This window comes from Nomascus leucogenys, chromosome 11 (assembly GCF_006542625.1).
Source record: "Nomascus leucogenys isolate Asia chromosome 11, Asia_NLE_v1, whole genome shotgun sequence".
NCBI lineage: Eukaryota > Metazoa > Chordata > Mammalia > Primates > Hylobatidae > Nomascus > Nomascus leucogenys.
The window spans coordinates 36,783,897-36,811,230 of record NC_044391.1 but is presented as its reverse complement, the minus strand read 5'-3'; the positions used below and the strand labels follow the sequence as shown (position 1 = coordinate 36,811,230).

The 27,334-nt window shown below is 35.8% G+C and overlaps 1 protein-coding gene across 1 annotated transcript in view; it reads left to right on the top strand.

The window, feature by feature from the left end:
- Positions 1 to 27,334, top strand: part of AGMO (alkylglycerol monooxygenase) — a 336,276-nt gene that overhangs the window by 163,221 nt on the left and 145,721 nt on the right. Inside the window, exons 6-10 of the mRNA XM_003252592.4 lie at positions 2,411 to 2,477; positions 5,287 to 5,352; positions 5,439 to 5,518; positions 9,203 to 9,337; positions 11,176 to 11,292. Coding sequence (XP_003252640.2) covers positions 2,411 to 2,477; positions 5,287 to 5,352; positions 5,439 to 5,518; positions 9,203 to 9,337; positions 11,176 to 11,292 — 465 coding nt within the window. The remainder of the gene's footprint in view (positions 1 to 2,410; positions 2,478 to 5,286; positions 5,353 to 5,438; positions 5,519 to 9,202; positions 9,338 to 11,175; positions 11,293 to 27,334) is intronic.

Below are 27,334 nucleotides of genomic sequence, written 5' to 3'. Positions count from 1 at the left end.
GCAGCTGCAGCCTGCTGAAGTCATTTTCCACGTTGTGGCAGCTTTGTTGTTTTGCTCTTTGCAGTATATGTATTGCTGCTGCTTGTTCTTTGGGTTCCTGCTGCGTTTATGAGCTGTAATGCTCACCGGGAAGGTGTGCAGTTTCACTTTTCAAGCCAGCAAGATTACTTGAACCCACGAAACTCACGACGAGCCACTTTTATGAACTGTAACACTCACTGCGAAGATCTGCAGCTGTACTCCTGAAGCCAGCGAGACCAGGACCCCACCTGGAGGAAGAAACTCCAGACACATCGGAAGACACAACTCCGGACGAGCTGCCCTTAAGAACTGCAGCACTCACCGCGAGGGTCCGCGGGACCTCGTTCTTGAAGTCAGCGAGGCCAAGAACCCACCAATTCTGGACGAGGGACGGCTAAATTGACATATAAAACAAGGTATACAGTCTTTTGCATGCAAATATTTCTGTCCGTTCTGAAATGGAAAGTGGAAATCCCTTCGCAGCTGGGCAACAGGGAGAAAGACAAGAACTCTTTCAGGTGGGTAAACAATGTGCCTAATAGGGAGATGATGATGATGGCTTCTGTCCCAGAGAAGGATCCGCATTGACATGGGGCAACATTGCCACAGCTTCCATTTTAAGAGGGTACGTGATGCCACAAGCTGAGGGATATGGTCACCCCACCTATTCACATTTATTGAGCAACTGTAAATTGGGTGTTTTAATGCCAGATTGCCAAAAAACAAACCCTGCTAGATAAAGAGTTTTGAATTAGAGATATGTCAGAGACTTAGGCAATTTAAATTATTTTCAATTGGATTAGTGAGGATTTATGGACGTTACTAGCAGTTCTGTTTAAATTTTTAACTTAAATTTTTTCAAACATTCGTAAAATTAGAATAACAATAAATTTATATATCGCCATCATTTTGTTTCAAAACTCAAGATTTTGATTCATTTGCATCAGTTGTCCTTTGTTTCTTTGTTTTTTCATTGCCAAACTATTTCATAGCAAAATCTGGATCCGCTGTCGTGTATATTTCAGTTATACAACGCTAAACAAATGCATTTTCTAACAATATGATAATGCCATTATAACTCCCAATGAAAATATTTTTTCCTATTAATACCCTGTTTATGAGAAATTTTTCTTTATTGCCTATAAAATGTCTTTTATGTTAGGTTTGTTCAAATCAATATCTAAAAGTGCACACCTTAAATTTAGTTATGTATCTTAAATAATTTTTTATCTTAAGCAGTCCCATCTCTATTTCTTCCCGCAACACTGACTTAGCAAATTCGTATCGATGTCATAATTGTCAGTGACTATTTTGCCCTTTAGCATCATTTAACTCATTTCTTTATTCCTCATATGTCCTCCAAACGGAAGCTAACCCTAAAAGTGAGTCATGTCTTAAAATATCATGACAATGTATTGATTTTTGTCATTGGTAGGCTCTAACAAATCAGTTTAGATTGTGAATAAAGAAAAGTAAAATATCTTGATATCTGCCATGGTTGGTGGAAGATCTCAAATTGTCCAATATTATTCATATAACATACCAAATGTCTTACGTCTGCGCTGCTGTACTTTTTTCATTACACCTACCTGGTTTCTATGATTTTTAGAATTTATAAACTCAGAACTAGGGAATTCTTACTAAGAAATGTGAGAATTAGGCACTAGATATTGAAGTAACTTTAAGTGTGAAAAAAGGCCCTTTTACATATTTGACTTTGAATTGTGCCTCTAAGATGTAATGATAGACGATGCCTCTAAAGGTAAGAGATGATTTAGGATTCTATTTGAATTAGTAGGATCACCTTAATGCAGTAGATTACTGATGCAATAGTCGTTGCTGCATGGCTGATTTACAGGGTGAAACAACTCCAGAGATCATAACAGTGTTTTCACTCTCCTAGTTATACCCTGCTCCCATAAATAAAGCTATAGTTTGAAGGCAAAAACTATAATGCAACATGAAATCTAAGGGAAATGTGCCTTGGTGATAGTGGTGTGTAATACAGTAACATTCATAATCCTCAGAACAACATTATTATGTAGATATGTTACTATTTCCATTTTAAAGGTGAGAAAATTGAGATATGAAAACCTAGTCATTTCCCCAGGATCACACAGTAGTAAGTGGAGGTTCTTGGAGCTGAACTGAAAGTCGCCTAGCTCTTAACCATGACACCATACTCACCATGCTGCCTCTCAGAATAGAGTTTTGAGATTACTATTGTCTTTATATGAATTCCAGATTTCAGAGGAGCTTTTTTCCACTCTCTGATACCAACCCTGAAACTCGCAATATCTCTTAATTTATGTGAGCTTCTAATGTATTTATATACTAATACGCATTTAATGATAACTATATGTTTAAATATTCTTTCTGTTTTAAACAGGTCATCAATAACCTTGGTCCTTTGGAACTGATTCTTAATACTCCTAGCCATCATAGGGTTCATCATGGTAAGGAAGTTCTATTTCTTCTCTCTTTTCTTCTTCATTTCTTTAAAAATCGCATTATTATTTTCCTTAACTTCATTTAATCACAGTTTCCCAATATAGTCAGCATACATTTTACAAATAAATGTAGTTTCTTCTTTTCTATCTTCTTTGGTACAAGCCTCATCTCCAAAGTATGAACTGGTGGGGTGTGGTGGGGTAGGGGGATTTATCTATCTGACTTTTGGATTTTTCTTTCTACCTAAATCTTAGCTCCACTGTAGTAGAAAATGAGTTAACCAGCTGAGGAAATACCCATTTTATGTTTTAAAGGATTCTGTCAAAGGCTACTCCTTGACCCAGTGCTGAAGGTCTTTCCTATCTATAGTCAGAGAGTTAGTGGTCTTGAAAACTTTTGATTTAAGGAGAGCCCAATAAACGACACTTCACCTTCCTGCCTAAGGCCTTGAACAATCAGTATAAGCTGCGTTTCCCTGACAAGGAGAAAATCCCAAGTGGCGAGTGCCTAAGGTTTAAAGACACCAACTTAAGTAACAACAAAAATGTTTACATTGTGTACCCCAAGCCCTATATAGCAATGTGCATATCATCATTATTTGTGATAGAAAAAATAGAAAGAATTCAAATGTTTTTCAGCAGTAGAATAGATAAATTTTATATTATACAGGTAATGGAGAAGGATATAACAATGAAAATGCCCAAACCATTGCTACATGCAACGGCATGAATAAATCTCACAAACAATACTGAGAGAAGGAAGCCAGTAAAATAAATACATTAGTAAATGCTATTGTTTTGTTTTTATAAGTTTCCAGTCTTCCTCAGCAACCCTGAATTCCCTGCCTTCCCAAGAAGAGCCAGGTCCCTATCTTTATGGCAGGGAGCAGAGTAAAAGCACAGGCGTCCACAGAAGGAGAGAGGCCAGATCAGAGGGCACAGGTGGTTTCCTCTTCCAAACTGAACAGTCATTCTCCAACTCCAGGGAGGACAGAAAGTCCCTGAGTTATGATGGTTCGACTTCTAATTCTTCGACTTTCACAATGATGCAAATGTGATCCGTGTTCAGTAGAAACCATACCTCGAGAACCCACATAGCCGTTCTATTTTTTACTTTCGGTACCGTATTCCATAAACCATGTGAGATATTCAACACTTTCTTATGAAATAGGCTTTTGTATTACATGATTTTTGTCTAGGACTGCAGGCTGATGTAAGTGCTTTGAGTGCATTTAAGGCAGGCTAGGCGAAGCTATGATGTTCAGTAGATTAGGCGTATTTAAAAGCTTTTTTTTTCTGAGACGGAGTCTCGTTCTGTCGCTCGCCCAGGCTGGAGTGCAGTGGCGTGATCTTGGCTCACTGCAACCTCCGCCTCCCGGGTTCAAGCGATTCTTCTGCCTCAGCCTCCAAAGTAACTGGGATTACAGGCGCCAGTCACCATGCCTAGCTAATTGTATTTTTAGTAGAGACGGAGTTTCACCATGTTGGTCAGGCTGGTCTCAAACTCCTGACCTCGTGATCTGCCCGCCTTGGCCTCCCAAAGTGCTGGGATTACAGGCCTGAGTCACTGCACCCAGCCTAAAAGCATTTTTGACTTTCAGTGTTTTTTAATTTAGATGGTTTATTGGGACATAATCCCTTAAAAAAATTAAAAAATAAAAAGAAATATAAGAAGTCGAGAAGAACAAGTCCACGTTACAAAATGAAACAGTTGCTACTTCCTCTGACTTCATTTTCCCATGCCCAGGCCTGCTTATATCAGGATTTCCCAACGTCAGCACTATTGACATTTTGGGACAGATACTTCTTTGTTGTGGAGGATGTTCTGTGCACTGCAGGAAATTTAGCAACCTCACTGGCCTCTAACCATTAAATGTCATTAGTATCCCCTCCCAGGTGTGGCTACCAATAATGTCTCCAGAAATTGCCAAATGTTCCTTAAGGGGCAAAACGCTTCCCTACTAATTCAGAACCATTATTTAAACCGTGTATATAGCAACGGTGTCTGCATCTGTTCTGCCAATCTCTCTCTACTTTTACACTACGGGAGATTTTTCCTTGTATCCGTGCATTCAAATGTGTGGTTGCATGCATGGAAACCATGCAAAGGAATGGGAACACAGGATAGTTGAGTTTCTTGGGGTAGTGGCTTGGTTAATTAATTATTCTTTTTCTTTAGATTTACAGTCGTGGATATCATCATGTCTACTTAAGTTTTATAAAAATATTAAATAAATAATGACCAGCTATTTGCATTATAATCATTTAGCGGCAGGAAAAATATATGAGTTTTGAAAAAGTTAAGGGTAGTTTATTTTTTACTATGGCTTTTATGATCTTAAAGAAACTAGTCAGGTGTCACTCTAAGTAGAAAATTTCCTTCCTGAAACAGATGCAGTTAAAAAGGATAGACATCCCATCAAAAATTTTAAAAAAGACACATTTACATACATCGTTTCCTTATTTTATTTCTCATTTATAATTTTTGGTATCATTTAATTCTTAATTTTTATTCTTTAATGGTCCTGAAAAAATTATTTACATTTATTCAATTTTTATACTGAAAAATTGACAAGAAAGCTTACATATAGCTTTAAGAAAACACTTCCCCTTTTTAGTATAATTAATTGAAAAATAAAAATAAAAATTCCATTATTAGAGAATAAAATCTGATGTAAATGAGAAGACATTCCCAGGGAAATTATAACCTTATTTAAATCTGAATTTTATGAATATATTCTAAAAACAAGATGAAAGTATATCAAAAAGCAGAACTATTTTTCTGAAAAAAATATTTTCTAATATTTTGTCTCAGGCAGAAATCGTTATTGCATAGACAAAAATTATGCTGGTGTTCTTATTATTTGGGATAGAATTTTTGGTAAGTAAAATATATTAAAATCAAAAAAATCAGCTCCTTCACTTTATAGGAAGCCAAATCTCATATCCTTAATATTTATCTTCCAGGGACATTTGAAGCAGAAAATGAAAAAATTGTATATGGCTTAACACATCCCATTAATACATTTGAACCAATCAAAGTGCAGGTAACATACTTGTTTTTTATTCTTTCTTCATTTATATCATTTCATAAATCTTATAGTTAAGAGAAAAATCAGCTGTTGAAAAGTGAAAGTATATTACACTAACCTGAAAAAAAATTTTAACTATTAAAAAATTTACAAATAACTATTGCAGAAGCAAAAGTTTGAATCAAATCAGGCAAAATGCATTTTAAAACAACTAATTTTCAAATATGTCTACGGCCTAGAATGAAAAATAAAGTGGCTTCTAAACATATCCTTTCTCAGAATGGACCTGAAATATATTCATGTATTCAGTAGGAGCAGTAGTAACATGTATAATTAAGGCTGATCCCACAGTAAGAAAAATATTTGCTTCCAGGGTGCATGACTCTGGTTAAAAATTCAACGTGAGGTCTTTGCGTTACTGTTCTTGGACCCAAGTGTCAGGAACTATTACAGATTGGTTAAGTCTGTGCATTACCTCACTTGCTAAGACTTGTCGGACTGGACCAGTTTTCTGTTAGACATGTGGTACTGGTTGTTCACTGGTCTCGATGGTTGGCACTAGAGAAATCAGGAATGTCTGTGAAGCTCTGATCTGTCAGAGTCAGACCACCACAAATACTCCTGGGGTTAGGCACTCGTAAATAAGAGAAAGATAAGAATACTTGAAAAGCTGAAGAGGCTGGTCAATGACAGCTCTGTACAGGGGACTGGTTACAACATTCGGTGAGGAAATTACTGGCTCATGTTGGGTCAGCTTTTCCAGAATACTTCGAGTTTCACTGAAAGTTGAAATAACAAAATTATTGACATCTATTGAGCTTCTACTATGTGCACTGCTAACAGCTAACAGTGCAGCAGAAAAATATTTAATGTAGCTATTACTAAAACCTTATAAAGTAGTGGCTCTTTTCATTCCCATTTTCTGTTGGAAGAAACCAAGGTTGCTAGAATTTAAATAATTGACCCAAAGTTAGAAAACTTGTTAGCTGTAAACTTAACCAAGGTGGGTTGAAAGCTAAGCTCAAGATTTGCTTAACTCAATTTAACCTATACGCTGTGCTGCCTCTTTACATAAAAGGCCTTAACAAATTGCCTTCAGTTGTTCAGTGAAAGGCATTTTAATCTCGTACATCAAAATAAGAAAGGTGGTTATCTCTCTTATTTCTTATCAACTATATGGCATTTCTCTCTGTGTCTCTATCTTGATTAAACTTACTAAGAATATGATACATCTCAGGAGAATATAAGCAAACATTTTGGATCCTTTCTTATTAATAATAAGCTTTGTGTAAATCCAATTGAGAAATACTACATTGAAAGCTCTCTTTTCTTCATATAGGAGTTGTCTCCTTATTGCAGTCATTAAAAAAGAGACACCTTCATCTCTATCCTCCAGGGGCAGAGCTTTGCAAACTTAATGTGCATGTTAATCAGAGGATCCTACTGAAATGCAGATTGTGTTCAGTAGTTCTGTGGTCTGGTCCAAGATCCTGTGTTTCTAAACAAGCCCCTATATGATGCCAGTGCTGCCAGTTGATGGGTGATTTCTTTCAGAAGCAAGGCTTTGGGAGTGTACAATCTTGCTGAGGAAAAGGGCGTTTATAATTGAGACAGACTGAGAAAGTGAATATTAAATACAGTAAGAGCTGCACACATAGTGGGATGATTAGTATTTTGAGAGGAACGGTGGTCAGAAAATCACAGGTATTTATGGACAGCTGCTGAAACTGTGTTAGGTTCAATTCTCCAGGTCTTTCCCCTCACATTCCTTCAGCATAGTAATTGTCACAAGTGGGTCTAAGGTTTAGTCTTTTACATATTCACTTATATTGTCAGAAATGTCAAGCCGGCAAGTTGTGATAATTAGGAATACTTGAACTTACAAAGACATTCACTTATTTTCACGTCCATTCCTTTATATACAGGTAAATTTCTCACCTATTCTGCAGAGGCATCAAAGCAACTTAGGATGGCTTCCAACAGACACAGGGTTTTGTTTGTTTGTTTTCCCTATTATTAGGCATAAATCATTCACCTTGCCCTCCTTTGGCATCACACATTTTCAGAGCATTGGGAAATAAATAAGTGAAAAACAATATTTTATTTTAAAACATTACCATGTATTTCTCATGGCTTGTGTCCAGAATGATAGAACTGTACTCAGTTTCCAAAATCACAAATTAAGTATATTAATGTACATTATAACTTCTACGCACATTAGTTTTCTATATTATTATTGCAAAGCCCCAGGCGAAGCTTCCACCTAACATTTACCTATTCCTCAGATCTATTCCATTAACCCATTTATGCCTGAGGTTGCAATTTTTTGAATTTTTCCAATTAGAGTTTGGCGATGACCTTGAGCAGTAGGATATAAATAACTCCCACATGCTTAGGGTTCCAATAATGGAACACTAGGCATAAATTGTTATGTTCTAAATTATTTCTGAATTGCTTCAGATTCCTTATTGTGATATTTTAAGCAACTTTAAGTTATTTTTTATAATCTTAATGGTTCAACTCATTGAAAACTAGCAAAATCACAAATTCTGATAGAGCCAAAACCTCTTTCTCCATTAATTTATTTCTATAATTATCATAGAACTCATCTCTAGAGTCTATAGCTGATGCTCAATCCCTAGGAGTCTTTTTAGTCTCCCGGTGCATTATGATCATATATATGTCATAAACGGCGAACATTTATTGAACATTTATCACATGGGCACACTTTTAACTTCTATACATGTGAAATGCATGATACTTAAAGAATGTGGATTCCTGCTATGAGACTCAAGGGGAACTTTTGCCTCAGTTAGCAAACTTTTCGATCTCTAATTATACAATATAGACTATTTAATACTCAGAAGTCTAGTATCACAAACTACTTAGAGTAATTTTATGAATATATGTTGGCTGTAACATAATATAGTAAATATTTATATTTTAAATTTTTAAACAGATATGCAATCTTTATATGTTATCAAGTTCAACTTTTGTATCCACTCAGCAACACTTAGAAAAGGTTTCATTGGCGGGGCATGGTGGCTCAGGCCTGTAATCCCAGCACTTTGGGAGGCTGAGGCAGGTGGATCATGAGGTCAGGAGTTCAAAACCAGCCTGGCCAACATGGAGAAACCCCTTCGCCACTAAAACTACAAAAATTAGCCTGGCATGGTGGCAGGCACCTGTAATCCCAGCTACTCAGGAGGCTGATGCAGGAGAATCACTTGAACCCAGGAGGCAGAGGTTGCAGTGAGCCAAAGTCGCTGCACTGCACTCTAGCCTGGGCAACAGAGTGAGACTCTGTCTTGAAAAAAATAAAAAAGAAAAGGTGTCATTAGGGAGGGATGTTGAGTGCACAGGGTGCTAGTTAATTCCATTGGAAGCAAAGCCTCTTAACTCATTTTTTTCCTACTTTGCTGATTGTCTAAACAATTGCCCTGTTTTTACATTTAAAAATTATAATTTTATTGAACTTTAGAAATATTGACAACAACGCACTTAATGGTGCACAGTGCATAGAATAGATTACAGCATGGAATGCAATTACACATTAATTTCTGTTGCTCTAATCAGGCATAACATGTTTTAAATATGTAAATTACCTTGAACAATTAAATAATATACATAATTTTTGGTATTTAATCTTTCTGTCCTATTTATCTTATGTGAAATAAGCTCTTTTTTTATTCTTTCTAGTTCCATCACTTATTTTCCATATGGACTACATTCTGGGCCACACCTGGATTCTTCAATAAGTTTTCTGTCATATTTAAAGGACCAGGATGGGGTCCAGGTAAACCAAGACTTGGTCTAAGTGAAGAAATTCCAGAGGTAAATAGAGTTCACAGAAATGGAAATGGTGAAGATTGTCTCATATTGTCAGGTCTACAGCCAGCCTGTACATACGCTGTTTTCATGCAAATCTGTGAAAAGATGTTTCCCCAGTCAGATGCAGTCCTGTGGTGCATAACTTAATGAGTATCCACCAACTATGTGCCAATTAAAGGAGTGCCTTCTCCCAGGTGAACACTGCCTTTTACCTAGGAGCACAGATTGTGCAGCAGTGCTGCAGAGGCTGGTTTTCATATCGACTTTAACGCCTGCCTTTGTGTACGGCATAACTTCACAAATACATGCGGCTCAGTCCTAGAATACTAGAAATGGAGGGAACCTTAGGAATGAGCCAGTCTAAACTTAACTCCACTCATGAAAAACTGAGGCCCCCAGAACAGATGTATCTAAAGTCACATTAAGACTGTGGATTTTGGGTCAAACCATAACTGTATTCATTTTATAGTAGAGTAGAAGAATTAAACGCAGAAACCACATTGAAAACCAAAAATAAAAAAGATAGATCTTTAAAACAGCAGAACCCAAATGAAAAATTCAGTTTTAACCCAAAATTACTCTTCTGGGGAAGAAAGAGAAGTTTCTTTTTAATCATTTAGAATATAAGTTGTGATTTCTTATCAAATAAATGTATAGTAATGCAGAAACAATAGGAAAGGTAAACTACTCTTAATTTCAAGGTTGATACTATGTGTACAAAAGTTAGCCTGTGATGTTTCAAGGAAATAAAATAAGATGTTTTATTTAAATACTTTATTTTGAAAAAATCCTAATCTAAATAATGACATTTTCTCATTCAGTTACCAAAGCCACTAGGAATAAGTTTCCCAGGCCCTTTTATTTTCACAATTCATTGCGCAACAATCCACCAACTTGATATAGGTGAAATAATTTTTATATTTCAACTCCAAAAAGTTGTTTGCTATGATCGATTTATTATTTTTCATTTTGTCAATAGATAACTCAAAGTGAATACAGTATTTTAAAGTTATATGAGTGCTGGATTCTGCATTAAAAAAACAGATGTGTAGCATTTTGGGGAAACTCAAATGCTAGAGTAGAAACGTAGTCTATTGGAAACAACTTTTCCAAAGTTTCCAATAAATAACTTTAGAAAAGTTGTTACCAATAAAATAGTATTTTTCTTTGAAGCATGATTACCTATACTGCCAAGATCACCCTCTTTTTTTTTTTTTTTTTTTTTGGGACTGTCTCCCAGGTTGGAGTGCAGTCATGCAGTCTTGGCCCACTGCAACCTCTGCCTGCCAGGTTCAAGCAGTTCTTCTGCCTCAGCCTCCTGAGTAGCTGGGATTACAGGTGTGTGCCACTGTGCTCAGCTAATTTTTGTATTACTGGTAGAGATGGGGTTTCACCATGTTGGCCAGGCTGGTCACGAACTCTTGACTTCAAATGATCCGCCCACCTTGGCCTCTGAAAGTGCTGGGATTATAGGCGTGAGCCACCGCATCTGGCACCTTCTGTTTTTTCTTTTACTTTGCTTTTGCCGCCAGATATGATCATGGATGTATTATCAAATAGGGAAGATCCATCCCATGCATTTTGGCTCTCTTTATTATTTGCACATATTGCTGAATTAGTTCTTATGCTGCTCTTTAAGGCAGACTACATCATAATTGTAATGCTTTCAAAATGAGAAAAAAAGTCTCCTAACTTACCGACATGTTTCTATTTTTAAAAATTATGTTTGTCTTTTAAAAAAAAATAGCAGATACTTTTTTTCAAATCTCTCTCTTAGTGTGAATTTCAGTAAGAGAAATAAGTCTGGAGCAATATAAAGGAAATGGTTCTTGTCTACCTAGGTCACTGGCAAAGAAGTTCCCTTCTCATCATCTTCATCTCAGCTATTAAAGATATATACAGTTGTACAGTTTGCTCTGATGTTAGCATTTTATGAAGAGACCTTTGCAGATACAGCTGTAAGTAATATCCATTTTAAATAGTGTGAGAACATTATCTGTTACTTTGTTTGACAATGAAAATAAGCTCCCCATATTAAGGCTGCCGTATATTCTTCTCTGTAGTTGTCTGTTGTAATTTTGGCAACGTCTCACATTTAAACAGGTAAAACAAATCTTCTGGACTACTAAACGTAAATGAATTAATTCTATCCAAAATGCTTCTGTGTAGAATGTTCACCAAGTGGTATGCTGTTAATTTGTGTGATAAATAAATTACTTGCCATAAACAAATTTTGTAACAATTACAATAAAAATACTTCAGAAGTCAGAATTAAATGTGTGGGAAAGCATACTTTTCATCAGTTTCAACATATTTACCTTCATTTATATAATTCCCTGATAGAATTACTTTAAAGGGTTTTCAGTGTAGAGTTTAATTCCTTTAGTTTGTCATTTCTGAAACATTCAGAATATTCCAATTTGTCTGGTGCAAATAGAAAAGCAGTAGACCAGGATTTAGTTCAGGGATTGCCACTTTCGGGGTCATTTTTGGCCACAAAAGAATAGTCATACTACCTAGGTTTTGGAAAGAGCAAAAATAACATAAGGTATATAAAAATACGCTGTAAATTGCAAAAAAAATGAAGAGAAAAACAGGTATTTGGTTTTATAGATTTGTTTTATATTCTTCATTAAAAATTTACAATAGCTCAAAAAGGTACATGAAAGCAGTAAGGTAACTAAATTGTAAGTAGGTGAAGTAGAAAATAGAATCACAGGTGAGTTAAAAAAAATGCTGTTTTTATACCTTGTTACCAATAAAATATGCACCCCGTGAAAAACCTCAGTCAATCAGGAATGTTGAAGGTTACATGGTAACTCTATGAATAATAGTTATATTGGAAAGAAACAGGTGTAGCAAAGTGGTGGTGAAGATACCCCTATTCTTTCAGGTGTATAGGACACTTAAAATTGATGGATAAAATATACAAAAAATAAAATTCTTAAAATGCACAGAACAGCTAGCAAAAATGGAAAGACTCCTAAGGAGTTAAAAATGTTGACAATATATGAATCCAGTGAGGCAACTGAACATATATTGTGATAGTTGTCCTGTCATTTTTAAAGTAATAAACTTTTAAAATATAAAAATATAATAACTAGCATGCAACACTCAGTAACTTACATAGCAGCTTAAACTAGTGCATTAAAAGATGGACTAAATTGAGGCCGGGCGTGGTGGCTCACACCTGTAATCCGAGCACTTTGGGAGGCCCAGGCAGGTGGATCACGAGGTCAGGAGATGGAGACCATCCTGGCTAATACGGTGAAACCACGTTTCTACTAAAAAATACAAAAAAAAGTAGCTAGGCATGGTGGCGGGCCCTGTAATCCCAGCTATTCAGGAGGCTGAGGCAGGAGAATGACATGAACCTGGGAGGCAGAGCTTGCAATGAGCCGAGATCGCGCCACTGCACTCCAGCCTGGGGGACAGAGCGAGACTCAGTCTCAAACAAACAAAAAATAGATGGACTAAATTAATCATCCATTACACAGTGCTAAAGGCAATAGATAAACAGATTAAAAACATGGAAGAGATGTTACCTTCAGATATGAAGAACTGTGGAAAAGCCTAAAAAGAAAAATACAACAATCCAGGAAAAAAACTTAAATGAATAAAGATAGGATTAACATTCAGTGAATACAGAGAATAATAAATCATTTTTCAAAGAACAATGTGTATTATTGACAGGCATCAGTCTATCTAGTTAAAAACTCCATAAGTAAAAGAAATTAATAAATAATATATGCTGAAAAATGAATCTAATCTAGGATTATCAATAATTTCAATATAAGACCTATGGAATTATTTTAATTAATTAGGTACCAGTGTAATAATCTAAGTATGATGATGCCACTGTAACAGTTCTATATATTCCGTATGATTTATATAGTTAATTATAAGGAAAGGAGGCTTCTTGAAATAGGTCCTGAGCAGGACTTTTAAGCAGGAGTGTTAGGTGGGACTTTTTTTTATTGTATGTGGCAGAAATTCAACACGGAGTGGATTTATTAACTAACATAACTGAAAAGTTTGGGACTATTGCTTCTTCAGACAGAGCTGGAACCAAGAGGGCAAATAACGTCATCAGGAATCTTCTTTCCTTCCTGCAGCTATGCTTTTCTGAGTGCAAATTCTCCTATAAACTGTGATCGTTCATGATGGCAAGATGGCTACCAACTTGCTCTAGGAAAAATACTGCCATTCAAAGAACCCCACAAGTGAAAATACCCAAACTGAGCCTGATGTTGTGGCTTGGTTTATCTGTACATCACTGAATGCATCTATGTATGTGGTCCTAGATTATGTACCCAGCCTACGAATGGGAGGGCAGGGTTAACTACACGGGATCCTCATGGTCTATGAAGAAGAACAGAGTGGCTTGAAAAAAAAATTGAGGTGATAGATTATAGAAAAAGGCAAATAGGCTCAAGTAGGCAAAAATAACAAATGTTAGATCTATATAACATAATAGATGTTATCACACGAATAGGTGATTTGAACTTGTTTTCAAAAGTATTTAATCATTTATAAATACCTAGTGACATATAAACATGCCTGTAGGATAACATTTTAATTAAGATATCTATGGTAGGAGTGTCCATTAGGTGTCTTCTGCTCTAAAAAAACAGAATATTCAATTAAATTTGTCTGGAATATGGCAAGTGTTTCCAGGATTGATTACTTCAGCAGTTCAAACATGCAGCGCTTCTAAAAGGGCTTCTCTATTTCCTTTGGATTTTATCATAAAATAATTGCAATAACTCCAGTCATCCTGCCTTTACAGCTTTTGACCAAAGGCAGCAAATTCAATACTTCTAGAGCATCTTGTTAATTTTATTTCATTTTATTTAAGAAGGAAAACACACACCGAGATACATTTCTTCTGAGCGAACTTCCTTTCATGCCTCATTTTTCAGGACATGCCCACACTAAACCAATAACTAACATCAGGTCATGAATTAACCATGAGTGAATTATACCAAGTATAATTCTTGCCCTCAGGATACAGTGGTACTCACTTCCCCCTGAGCACATTCCTTGTATATACCTGGACGAAATCAGCACAGTATTAGTACAAAATAAATGGGAGATATATTTTGGCTGGGCATCCAATAGTGTATGCAATGTGTCCTGCTAAATAGATTTTTAGAAAGTTGTTACAGAGATTATTGAATAATGTATTGAGAAAAGCCATCTTAATTTTTTTAAACTTTTAAGTTCGGGGGTACATGTGCAGTTTTGTTACATAGGTAAACTTGTGTCATGAGGGGTTTGTTGTATGGATTATTTTATCACCTAGGTATTAAGCCTAGTACCCAATAGTAAAATGATCCTCTTCCTCCTCCCACCCTCGCACCCTCCAATAGGCCCCAGTGTGTGTTGTTCCCCTCTGACGTGTCCATGTGTTCTCATCATTTAGCTCCCACTTATAAGTGAGAACATGCAGTATTTGGTTTTCTGTTCCTGTGTTAGTCTGCTAAGGATAATGGCCTCCAACTCCATCCATGTCCCTGCAAAGGACATGATCTCATTCTTTTTGGTGGCTGCATAGTATTCCATGGTGTATACTTACCACATTTTCTTTATCCAGTCTATCATTGATGGGCATTTCGGTTGATTCCATGTCTTTGATATTGTGAATAGTGTTTCAATGAACATATGCATGCATTTAACTTTATAACAGAATGATTTATATTCCCTTGTTTGTATACCTAGTAATGGGATTATTGGGTGGAATAGTATTTCTGTCTTTATGTCTTTGAGGAATTCCACACTGTCTTCCACAATGATTGAACTAATTTACATTCCCACCAACAGTGTATAAGCATTCCTTTATCTCCACAAACTGACCAGCATGTTATATTTTGACTTTTTAATAATAGCCAGTCTGACTGGTGGGAGATGGTACACCATTGTGGTTTTGATTTGCAGTTCTCTAACAGTCAGTGATGTTGAACTTTTTTTTTCATATGATTGTGGCCTGCATTTGTCTTTTTTTGAAAGGTTCATGTTCTTTGCCCACTTTTTTATGGGATTGCTTGTCTTTTTCTTGTAAATGTGTTTAAGTTCCTATAGATGCTTGATATTATACCTTTGTTGGATGCATAGTTTGCAAAACTTTTCTCCCATTTTGTAGGTTGTCTGTTTACTCTGTTGATAGTTTCTTTTGCTTTGCAGAAGCTCTTCAGTTTAGATCCCATCTGTTAATTTTTGGTTTTGTTGCAATTGTTTTTGGCGTCTTCATCATGAAATCTTTGTTTTTGTCTGTGTCCTGAATGGTATTGCCTAGGTTGTCTTACAGGGTTTTTATAGTTTTAGGTTTTACATTTAAGTCTTTAATATATCCTGAGTTAATTTTTGTATATGCAGTAAGGGAGGGGTCCAGTTTTAATCTTCTGCATATGGCTAGGCAGTTAACCCAGCACCATTTATTGAATAGGGAATCCTTCCCTATTGCTTGTTTTTGTCAGGTTTGTTGAAGATAAGATAGTTGTAATTGTGCAGTATTATTTCTGAGTTCTCTGTTCTGTTCCATTGGTCTATGTGACTGTTTTTGTGCCAGTACCACGCTGCTTTGGTTACTATAGACCTGTAGTATAGTTTAAAGTTGGATAATGTTATGTCCCCAGCTTTGTTCTTTTTACTTAGGATTGTCTTGGCTGTTGGGCTCTTTTTTTGGTTCCATGTGCATTTTAAAGTAGTTTTTTCTAATTCTGTGAAGAATGGCAATGTTTATCTAGTTCTGTGAAGAATGTTTAATAAGCATAGCGTTGATTCTATAAATTGCTTTGGACAATATGGCCATTTAAATCATATTGAATCTTGCTATCCATGAGCGTGGAATGGTTTTCCATTTGTTTGTGTCAATATCCGATTTCTTTGAGTAGTGTTTTGTAGCTCTCCTTCTAGAGATCTTTCACCTCCCTGGTTATCTGTATCACTAGGTATTTTATTCTTTTTGTGGCAATTATTAATGGGAGTTCATTCCTAATTTTGCTCTCAGTTTGACTGTCATTGGTGTATAGAAACGCAAGTGATTTTTGCATATGATTTTGTATCCTGAGACTTTGCTGAAGTCGTTTACCAGCTTAAGAAGCTTTTGCAATGAGACCATGGGGTTTTCTAGATAGAGGATCACGTCGTATTCAAATAGAGATAGTTTGACCTCCTCTCTTCTATTGTTGCCCTTTGTTTCTTTCTCTTGCCTGATTGCACTACCCAGAACTTACAATAGTATGTTGAATAGGAGTGGTAAGAGAGGGCATACTTGTCTTGTGCTGGTTTCAAGGGGAATGCTTCCAACATTTGCCCATTCAGTATAATGTTAGCTGTGGGTTTGTCTTATACGGATCTTTTTATTTTGAGGCAATTTCCTTCAATACCTAGTTTATTGAAAATGAACAATATGAAAGGGTGTTGAATTTTAGAGAAAGTCTTTTTCTGCATCTATTGAGATAATCATATGCTTTTTGTCTTTAGTTTTGTTAATGTAACGAATCACATTGACTGATTTGTGTATGTTGAACCAACCTTGCACCCAGGGATAAAGCCTATTTAATCATGGTGGATAAGCTTTTTGATGTGATGCTGGATTTGGTTTGCCAGTATTTTATTGATAATTTTTGCATTGCTGTCAGTCAAGGATATTGGCCTGAAGTTTTTGGAATAGTTTCAGTAGAAATGGTAACAGCTCTTCTTTATACCTCTGGTAGAATTCAGCTGTGAATCTGTCTGGTGCTGGGCTTTTGTTGATTGGTAGGTTATTTGTTACTGCCTTAATTTTAGAGCTCACTATTGGTCTCTTCAGGGTTTTAATATCTTCCTAGTTCAGTCTTAGGAGGGTGTATGTATCCAGGAAATTCTTCTAGATTTTCTAATGTACGTGCATGTAAGTGTTCATAATATTCTCTGATTGTTGTTTGTACTTCTGTGGGGTCATTGGTAATAACCTCCTTGTTGTTTTTGATAGTGTTTATTTGAATCTTCTGTTTCTTCTTTATCAATGTAATTAACAGTCTTTCTACTTGATTAATGTTTTCCCCAAAACAGCTCCTGGATTCGTTGATCTTTCAAACGGTTTTTCATGTCTCAATCTCCTTCACTTCAGCTCTGATTTTGGTTATTGTCTTGTGATAGCTTTGGGATTTCTTTGCTCTTGATTTCTCTAGTTATTTAGTTGTGATATTAGGTTGTCAACTTGAGATGTTTCTAACTTTTTGATGTGGACTTTTAGTGCTATAAATTTCCCTCTTAACACTGTGTTAGCTGTGTCCTAGAGATTCTGGTATGTTGTGACTTTGTTCTCATTAGTTTCAAAGAACTTCTTCATTTCTGCCTTAATTTCATCATTTACCAAAAAGTGATTCAGGAGCAGGTTATTCAGTTTCCATGTAATTGTATGGTTTTGAGTGAATTTCTTAGTCTTAATTTCTAATTTGATTGTACTGTGGTCTGAAAGAATGTGGGTTATGATTTCGGTTCTTTTGCATTTACTGAGTAGTGTTTTACTTTCAATTTTGTGATTAATTTTAGATTATGTGTCATGTAGCGATGAGAAGAATGTAAATTCTGTTGTTTCTGGGTGGAGAGTTCTGACTGTATCTATCAGGTCCATTTGGTCTAGTGCTGAGTTCAGGTGCTGCATATGTTTGTTAATTCTCTGTCTAGATGATCTAATATTGTCAGTGAGGTAGTAAACTCTCCCACCATTATTGTGTGGGAGTCTAAGTCTCTTTGAAGATCTCTAAGAACTTGCTTAATAAATCTGGGTGCTCCTGTGTTGGGTGCATACATATTTAGAATAGTTAGAATTCCTTGTTGATTTGATCCCATAAAGGGATGGAGAAAAATCTACCAAGCAATTGGAAAACAGAAAGAAGGCTGGGTTGCAATCTAAGTTTCTGACAAAACAGACATTAAACCAACAAAAACCATTTTAATTTTAACATTATTTTAAAACTTTAATGATTGCTGTTGTCCATATATATTTCTTTTGTGTGTGTGTTCAAAGTTAGTAACCAAATTATTCTCCATATAGGAACCCCAATTTTAAACAATAGATAAGTTTGTATGTGTTGTCTGTCCAAATATAATTTTTTAAAATAAAGAAAAAGCCACAGGGAAACATATAATTGACTTGTATTATTGTAGCAGAAAACATTGAGTTAGAGTCTTGCTTCCATTTTGTGAAGCAAATACAGGAACTAGGATACTATGGGGCCAGAAGTTTTTTGAAAATGTAATGATTTGACATGTAGTTACTGTTTGTTTTCTTACATGTGCTAGAGCTAATGATGAAACAAATTGCATATTGTACCAGGTTTATTTGGCTTTTAGCCCCCAAAATGACAAAATTTGAAACCAAGAACTTCTTTTTGGACCAAAGCTTTTATAACAGTGGCATGAACCACATTACTCTTGGCAGTGCACACCTAAACATCAAACCACCAAAATGCTTAGACTTCATACTTGTTTAACGTAAGGTCTCATAACTAACCCCTCACTTACTACTTTGTTTAATATATTAACTTAATATGCTCACCCCAAATAGAACTAAAATGTACATCATTAATAGAGCTTAAATAGTTGAATGAGATCAAAAGAAAAGCCAGGTCATCTGTATCTAAATATCCAACTGTTGATATACTGACCAATGTTGAGTACAGTTCGCATTGTTGATTTTTATTATCAACAATGTATTAAATAAAATCTCTAAATAAATTATACTGATTCATAGAAACAAAAGATGGAGATTTACTCATTTTAAGCTATGTGAGCCTCCATGTTAAATTTGAAATAGTGGCCATTAACATTTGAATGCCTGGGCATGAGTAAGTGCTTCCTGGGTAAAAATGTAGCCAGACACTGTGTATATTAAAAGATGTGACTTACAGCATGGTTTTCTCAAGATTTCTCTACTGTCATGAAAAACCATATGAGAAACTCATGTAGATATATTGATGAAGAGAAATATCAAGTGTTGAAACCCTTTACAAACTGAAATTGGAGTTGGAGACAGCTTCGTTCCTGACACAAATTAATTTTGAAAGGTGCATTTGCTTGTTTCTCACATGTGTTTTTCTTTGCTGAGAACATGCTGTGTGACTAGGAAAAAAGGTTGCTTATTTGCAAAATTCTATAGTGCTTTTCTAGTCTCAGGGATGTCTAAAAGCATACAAAGACATTAAAATCCAACAGCAATATTTTTTTCCAGATTCACTGTAGCCAATAATCACACAGAATAGTTGTGGCTGACTTGTAATTGGGGACCCTGCTGTGGTCCCACAGTCTTTTCTGTTTATGCGTATATTAGAGAAGATAAATACTTACTTGTTTTATGTATGCAGGTTCTATATAAATAACTTTGGAAGTCAAGAAAGCAATTTGATGGCCACCACAAAGGTGTAAGAGACACATTCCTTTCTTACTGAAACTTGCAAAGCATACATTTAAATATACAGTGTTTAGTTTAGTGATATGACCCACGGACTTTTATGTTGATTTTGGTTTAGTAATCCTTGAAAAATCAATTCCTCAGCTACCAGGGTCCACTTCCTGGGGTGGTATCATGAATACATGTTTGAAATAAAAATATGTATTGCACTAGCATGTTCTACAAACTAAAATTGAAAAGGCAATGCTTCTTTTAAATAATAAACATACAAAAAACAGTTTGAATATTCAATAAGGTCTTATAATAGGATATGTTATAAAGTTACTGCAGATACATTTGAACACAGATTACTTCGATGATATATTTCAAGTTAACAGGGCATCTGAGAGTATCCAGTATAAATTTGGAAACATTTTTATGGTTTTTAATTCCCCTGAATGCCATGCTCTGTAAAACATTATGGGCACTACAATTTTGTAACTAATATTTTCATGTTGGCATTTTTTAATAAGCCTGCTGAAAAAACCGTCTGTAAAAAAATCAATATATTTTGGTCTACTCTTATAGCAGAGAGTGTCACTTGCACAAATTAGATCTAGCTTAGGTTCTACATGAAAGTTTTCAAGTTGATGTCCACGGTATACTGTTTTTCTCTAGTCTATCCCCTTGGGATTTCATTTCCTTAAGATTTTCGTTGGTAACTAAGGTAATGTAGGAAAAAAAAAGGAATGTGGGCCAAAATGAGCATCAATTATAATATAAAGGCATGAAATGAATGTAATGGATTTGTAGTAAAGGAAGACTATTAACAAAAGCTACCTTTCAAATAAGCATTTTCTACAGAAATGTAGAAAAGTGATCATTGTATTTTCCTAAATACATTATTTTTTGCCCACTATATTTAAATACATTAATAAACTGGGAAATTACACATTTAATAGTATATGCATCAAATAATATAGTGTTAACTTTGAAATTAAATATATCTTCATATCACTATTAGTGTTTTCTAATTTGGTGAGTATCAGGCAGCTTCTTTAAAAAGTTATATAACAAACACAATCAATGATAACCTCCTCATAATTTAAATTACGACCTCACTTTGATTTGTTAAGTATATGTAAAAATTAAGCAATTTAATTCTGTTTTGGGAACTCCAAGTCTAAATGCGCAGTTCTTTGGAGTTACATTTCCTCATTAAAAGTATTCCACATAAAGAGGCCGGGCACAGTGGCTTATGCCTGTAATCCAGCACTTTAGGAGACCGAGGTGGGTGGATCACTTGAGGTCAGGAGTTTGAGACCTGTCTGGCCAAGGTGGTGAAACTGTCTCTGCTAAAAATACAAAAATTAGCTGGGTGCAGTGGCAGGTGCTTGTAATCCCAGCTACTCTGGAGGCTGAGGCAAGAGAATCACTTGAACCCAGGAGTTAGAGGTTGTGCAGGAGCCAAGATTGTGCTACTGCACTACAGCCTAGGCGACAGAGCAAGACTCTGTCTCAAGAAAAAAAAAAAAGTAATCCTTTTAGAAAGAAAGTCTGGTCTGTCTCTCTGAAACGGTCTTTTAACACCTTTTCTCTTCTGTATTTTGGAAAATAATGAAAAGGTATTTAGTTTATAGATCCACTTGTTTCCTAGTAAGAATATAAAAGTTAACTATTAAAAGTGCAAGGAAATTTGATCTTGAGGCAAATACAGATTATTAAGAGTGGCTCCCACGAAATAGTTGTATGGAGCATTCAAAAAAGATAATATGTTAACAACAGACTCTTTCGGCAACTGTTGTAGGAACTTTCTTTGCTAGAGGTTTTCAGTCTTGGACCAATTACTACCCAATAGTGAGGCACAACCCTTTGGTGTTCTCTACTCAGTGAATGTCCAGTGAATCATGAGATTTTCCAGTCTGTCTGGTAGGAATATGCATTATACACATACTGGGCATTGTAACTCTGATCCTTTTTTGCCCTTGGATAATTTATTCAGGGTATCACGCATGAGCTGATAAACTAAAGACTTGACCGACGCTGCAAATTTTTAGGGTTCTATATGTATAACTCTTGCTTTTTTGATACTCTATTTTCCAAACGCTAGCCTCCTTGGTTTCTCTCAAATCCTGGCTGTTTCTTCACAATTTAGGGAATCCACCAAGCTCCTCTGGGTCCCTCTGTTGTAACCTAGAAACTCTCAAGGTGGGAAACTGGTGCAATATGGATCATGTCATTTGTATCCCATTTCCCTGAGATCGCTGTTCTTTGTTGCCTTGTGCCCTGTAATTTGAAAACAGTCATTTCAGATATATTGCTATTGTTTGTTTTTGCAGGTAGGAGGGTAAATTTCTCTATCTTATTAGGTACACATTCATATTTTAATGGAGTAGAACCATAGTGTCAAATATAATTGTCACATATCTAATATTTCGGTATTTATAAAATGCAATGTAATCTTTGGCTTTTATTTCTTACAATTTTTTGTAGAAACTGATGAACTCCATGTCAATTCAATGTTTTGAACTATATGTTAATTATACTTTTTTAGCCAATATATTTTCACCTTTGTTATATTTATTGTGTTTGCTTCTTGCTTGAAATTCTAGCAAATGTTTATTGTAGTTATATTCCTCTTAGTATGCTTTAGTGGTAGCCACCTAAGGAGTTCTGAAAATGTAGGGAAAAGAATAAGATAGCCAATACTGACAGTTATTTTAAAGAGCAAGAAATTCTTTCAAGACAGATTCTTGAGACTCACATATAATTATACATTGCAGTATGGTGTCACATTGGATTCTGCTCTTGTGTTTATGTTGTAACACTGAGAAGCATCTTCAAGCCTTCGGATTCAGCATAACAAATCCGCAAGCTCACAGCGTCTGGAAGATGGAGCCCTTAGAGCCACAGAGATAATAAGGGCAGCAGGATAAGTATGTCAAGAAAGCCAATCTGCTGCCTTCACATCAGAGGTTGTAGAGGTTTAAGTGTTAGGCAATATTAGCCTCATTTTATAGATGTCTGAGAAGATGAGCATTAATCAAAATAATAACTTTGTAGACCTTGTCAGGCACCTTTTAGAGAAACTACTAAAAATGTGCCAACTTGTTTTAATAAAATCTAGACATTTTCATTCCTAAAGCCTTAGAATAAAATTATGGAAAATATTATCAAATGTTTGACAATGCATAAAGTTTAAAAAAAGAATTTTTTCATATAGAAACATACTGTTATTTTAGGATATAGTGACCGAGTTTGATAGCTCCTTTGTGAGGTTTGTTTGGTGGAGAAATGTGAGAGGAGGTTGTATTGACCACGAAGGTTTTCCCATGCAAGGGTAAGACAGTGATAGTCTTCTTCAAGAAGAAAAGGGCTTTCTTCTTTATAGTATCTGTGGGCAAAAGAAGAATTCCCACACATTCATTGATTAAGTAACATGGCATCAAACATGTAATTCTGCTGTTTTTGTATTGTTAATGATACCTCTTCCTAAGTATTTTTTTTCCATCTACTTAAAGAAAATTGGAGTAGATAGGGTTCTGCAGGCATAATTGGGGCTACAAATCTAAATCATCATCCTTGCACTGGGAAACCTATGAAAACAAGAGCTACCAAATAATTTTTTTTTTTTTTTGAGACAGAGTATCACTCTGTTGCCCAGGCTGGAGTGCTGTGGTGCCATCTCAGCTCACTGAAACCACCTCCTCCCAGTTTCAATCAGTTCTTGTGCCTCAACCTCCCAAGTAGCTGGAATTACGGCCATGTACCGCCACCATGCCCAGATAATTTTTGTATTATTTTTGTTTTTTTAGTAGAGATGGGGTTTCGCCATGTTGGCCAGGCTGGTCTCGAACTCCTGGCCTCAAGTGAATTGCCGACCTCAGCTTCCCAAAGTGCTGGGATTATAGGCATGAGCCACCACACAGTAGTGAAACTTGACAGATAATTTTTAAAAAGGAAAAATACTTCATTGCCTCATAAAGCAGCTATTTATGGTTATGATCTTTCCAAAATGCTTTCTGTGAACTGATCATACATCCAAATTAAAATGGAACTAATTTAGAATAATTTCAATTTAGCACTTTAGGACAGAGATATTTTATATGAAAGATAAACAGGCAGTATATAATTTGAAATGGGAATAAATTGAATGAAAAAATCCTCCATGTTATAAAAAACTAATAAGCTATGTGTGATTTCACATATTGTTTAAAACACAGGAGACTAAATATTTATAGTCTTTAAAACCTATAAATTCTATTTTTTTTTTCTTTTGCTCTAGTTGGCCAGTGGTCTTATTGGCAAAGACTAAGGTGGTATGAATTCAAGGGCAGGGATTTTGTTCTTCTTGGTTACTCAAACTCATATTTAACCATAGTGCCCAGCACATACTCAATATATATTCATGGAATTAATTTGTAGAATTTATTTATTTATTTATTTATTTTTGAGACAGAGTCTCACTGTGACGCCCAGGCTGGAGTGCAATGGCATGATCTCGGCTCACTGCAGCCTCTGCTTCCCGGGTTCAAACAATAGTTTACTTCTGCCTCAGCTGCCCAAGTAGTTGGGACTACAGTTGTGTGCCACCATGCCCGGCTAATTTTTGTATTTTTAGTAGAGATGGGGTTTCACCGTGTTGGCCAGACTGGTCCGGAACTCCTGACCTCAAGTGATCTGCCCACCTCAGCCTCGTAAAGTGCTGGGATTACGTGCATGAGCCACCACACCCAGCCGAATGTGTAGAATTTAGAGACGTTCAACTGATTATCTCCCTTACTAGTCTATCAAAGGATGCTATATAGAAAAACTTAAGTTCCATAGGAAAATGAACCCTAAATTAAGCATATATGTTCTATGTTGAATTCCCTCTTCAATATTCTCAGTTTCTTTTAAACTCATTTTTGGGATATTCTGTTTTTTAAGGAATTAAAGGAATAAATATTAAGATACTTAATATTTAAATATTTAATATTTAGAAACACTTAATTTAATATTAAACTACTGATTGAATAATTTAGTTGAATTTGTCTTAAAGTTTGAGGAATATAAAATATTGGTAATAGATGAGGTGTGGTGGCTCATGCCTATAAATCCCAGTACATTGGGAGGCTGAGGCCAGACTTGAGTCCAGGAGTTTGAGACCAGCCTGGACAACGTGGTGAAAACCCATCTCTACAAAAAATACAAAAATTAGCTGTTGGCTGGGTGCAGTGGCTCACGCCTATAATCCCAGCACTTTAGGAGGCAGAGGCCAGACTTGAGTCCAGGAGTTTGAGACCAGCCTGGACAACGTGGTGAAAACCCATCTCTACAAAAAATACAAAAATTAGCCATTGGCTGGGTGCAGTGCTCACGCCTATAATCCCAGCACTTTAGGAGGCAGAGGCAGGCAGATCACCTGAGGTCAGGAGTTTGAGACTAGCCTGGCCAACATGGTGAAACCCCATCTTTACTAAAAATACAAAAAATTTAGTCGGGTATGTATGGTGGTGGATGCCTTGTAATCCCAGCTACTCGGGAGGTTGAGGCAGGTGAATTGCTTGAACCCAGGAGGCAGAGATTGCAGTGAGCTGAGATGGCGCCATTGCACTCCAGCCTGGGCAACAAGAACGAAATTCTGTCTCAAGAAGAAAAAAAAAAAATTAGCTGTGCACGGTAGCATGTGCCTGTAGTCCCAGCTACTCTGGCGGCTGAGGCAGGAGAATAGCTTAAGACTGGGAAGGGACGTGGCAGTGAGCCTAGATGCATTACACTGCAAGCCTGAGTGATGGGAAAATAAATAAATAAATAAAATTAAATAAAACCCTGTTTCAAAAATAAAACATTGTTATTAAATATTTAATATTAAATTATTGATTAATTGTATTAATGTTTTCTTCTAGGGTTTTTATAGTTTGAGGTCTTACATGCAAATCTTTAATCAATCTTGAGTTAATTTTTATATATAGTAAAAGGTAGGGGTCCGGTTTCATTCTTCTGCATATGGCTAGCCAGCTATCCCTATACCATTTATTGAATAAGGAATCCTTTCCCCATTGCTTTTGTCAACTTTGTCAAAGATCATTCTGGACATTGGCCTAGGGAAATAATTTATGAGTAAGTCCTCAAAAACAACTGCAACAAAAACAAAAATTGACAGGTGGGACCTAGTTACAATAAAGAGCTTCTGCACAGCAAAAGAAACTATCAACAGAGTAAACAGACAATCTACAGAATGGGAGAAAATATTTGCCAACCACCCATCTGACAAAGGACTAATGCAAAATCTATAAGGAACTTAACCAAATCAACAAGCAAAAACCAAATAGCCACATTAAAAAGTGGGCAAAGAACATAAACAGGCACCTCTCAAAAGTAGACATAGAAGTATCCAACAAACATGAAAAAATTCTCAACATCACTAATCATTAGAGAAATGCAAATGAAAACCACAATGAGATACTGTCTCACACCAGTAAGAATGGCTATTATTAAAAAATCAAAACATGCTGGTGAGTCTAAAAAGAAAAGGGAACACTTACACACTGTTGGTGAGAATGTAAATTAGTTCAGCCACTGTGGAAAGCAGTTTGGAGATTTCTCAAAGAACTTAGAACTACATTTGACACAGCAGTCCCATTACTGGGTATATATCCAAAAGAAAATAAATCACTCTAAAAGACACATGCACTCAGATGTCCATCGCAGCATTATTCACAATAGCAAAGACATGGAATCAACCTAGGTGCCCACCAACGGAGGATTGGATAAAGAAAACGTGTTACATATATACCATGGATTACTATGCAGCTGTGAAAAAGAATTCATGTCCTTTGCAGCAACATGAATGCAACTGGAGGCCATTACTCTAGGTGAATTAGTGCAGGAGCAGAAAACCAAATACTGCAAGTTCTTACTTATAAATGGAAGCTAAACATTAGGTACCCTGGACATAAAGATGACAACAATAGACACTGGGAACTAAGGAATAAAGAGGGGGCAAAGGTTGAAAAACTAATTGTTGGGTACTATGCTCACTGCCTGGGTGATGGGATCATTCCTATCTCAAACCTCAGCATCAGGCAATATACTAATGTAACAAACCTGCAAATACATCTCCTGGACCTAAAATAAAATTTGAATTTGTAAAAAATGAAATACATTGTTTTCCCAAAATATATTGGCAATGTAATAAGAATTAACATTTAATATATTAATACTAAAACACAAATATAAAATATTCATTTTATTAGTCTTTCAATAAACATACTGAGTTCTATAATCTAGGCACTTGGGATACGACAGTGAATGGAGAAATAAAAAGTTTCATTGAGTTTACATCCTAGCAAGAGGAGACAGACAACAAAGAATGCACCAACAAACATATAAGTGTATAGAAGTGGTAAATCATATGAAGAGCAATAAAACAGAAAATGGTTATAGAGATTTTTGGAGAAGAACTATTTTATGTCAGAGGGACAAGAACATGTATTTGAATAGAGACCTGAATGAAATGCACCCTAATGATCACTAGAGGAAGTCATTTCAAGCAGAAGGAATAGTAGGTGAAACAGACTTGAGTGGGGAAAATGTTTGTCATGTCTAGAAACAGGAAAATTTCTGACATGGCTTATTAT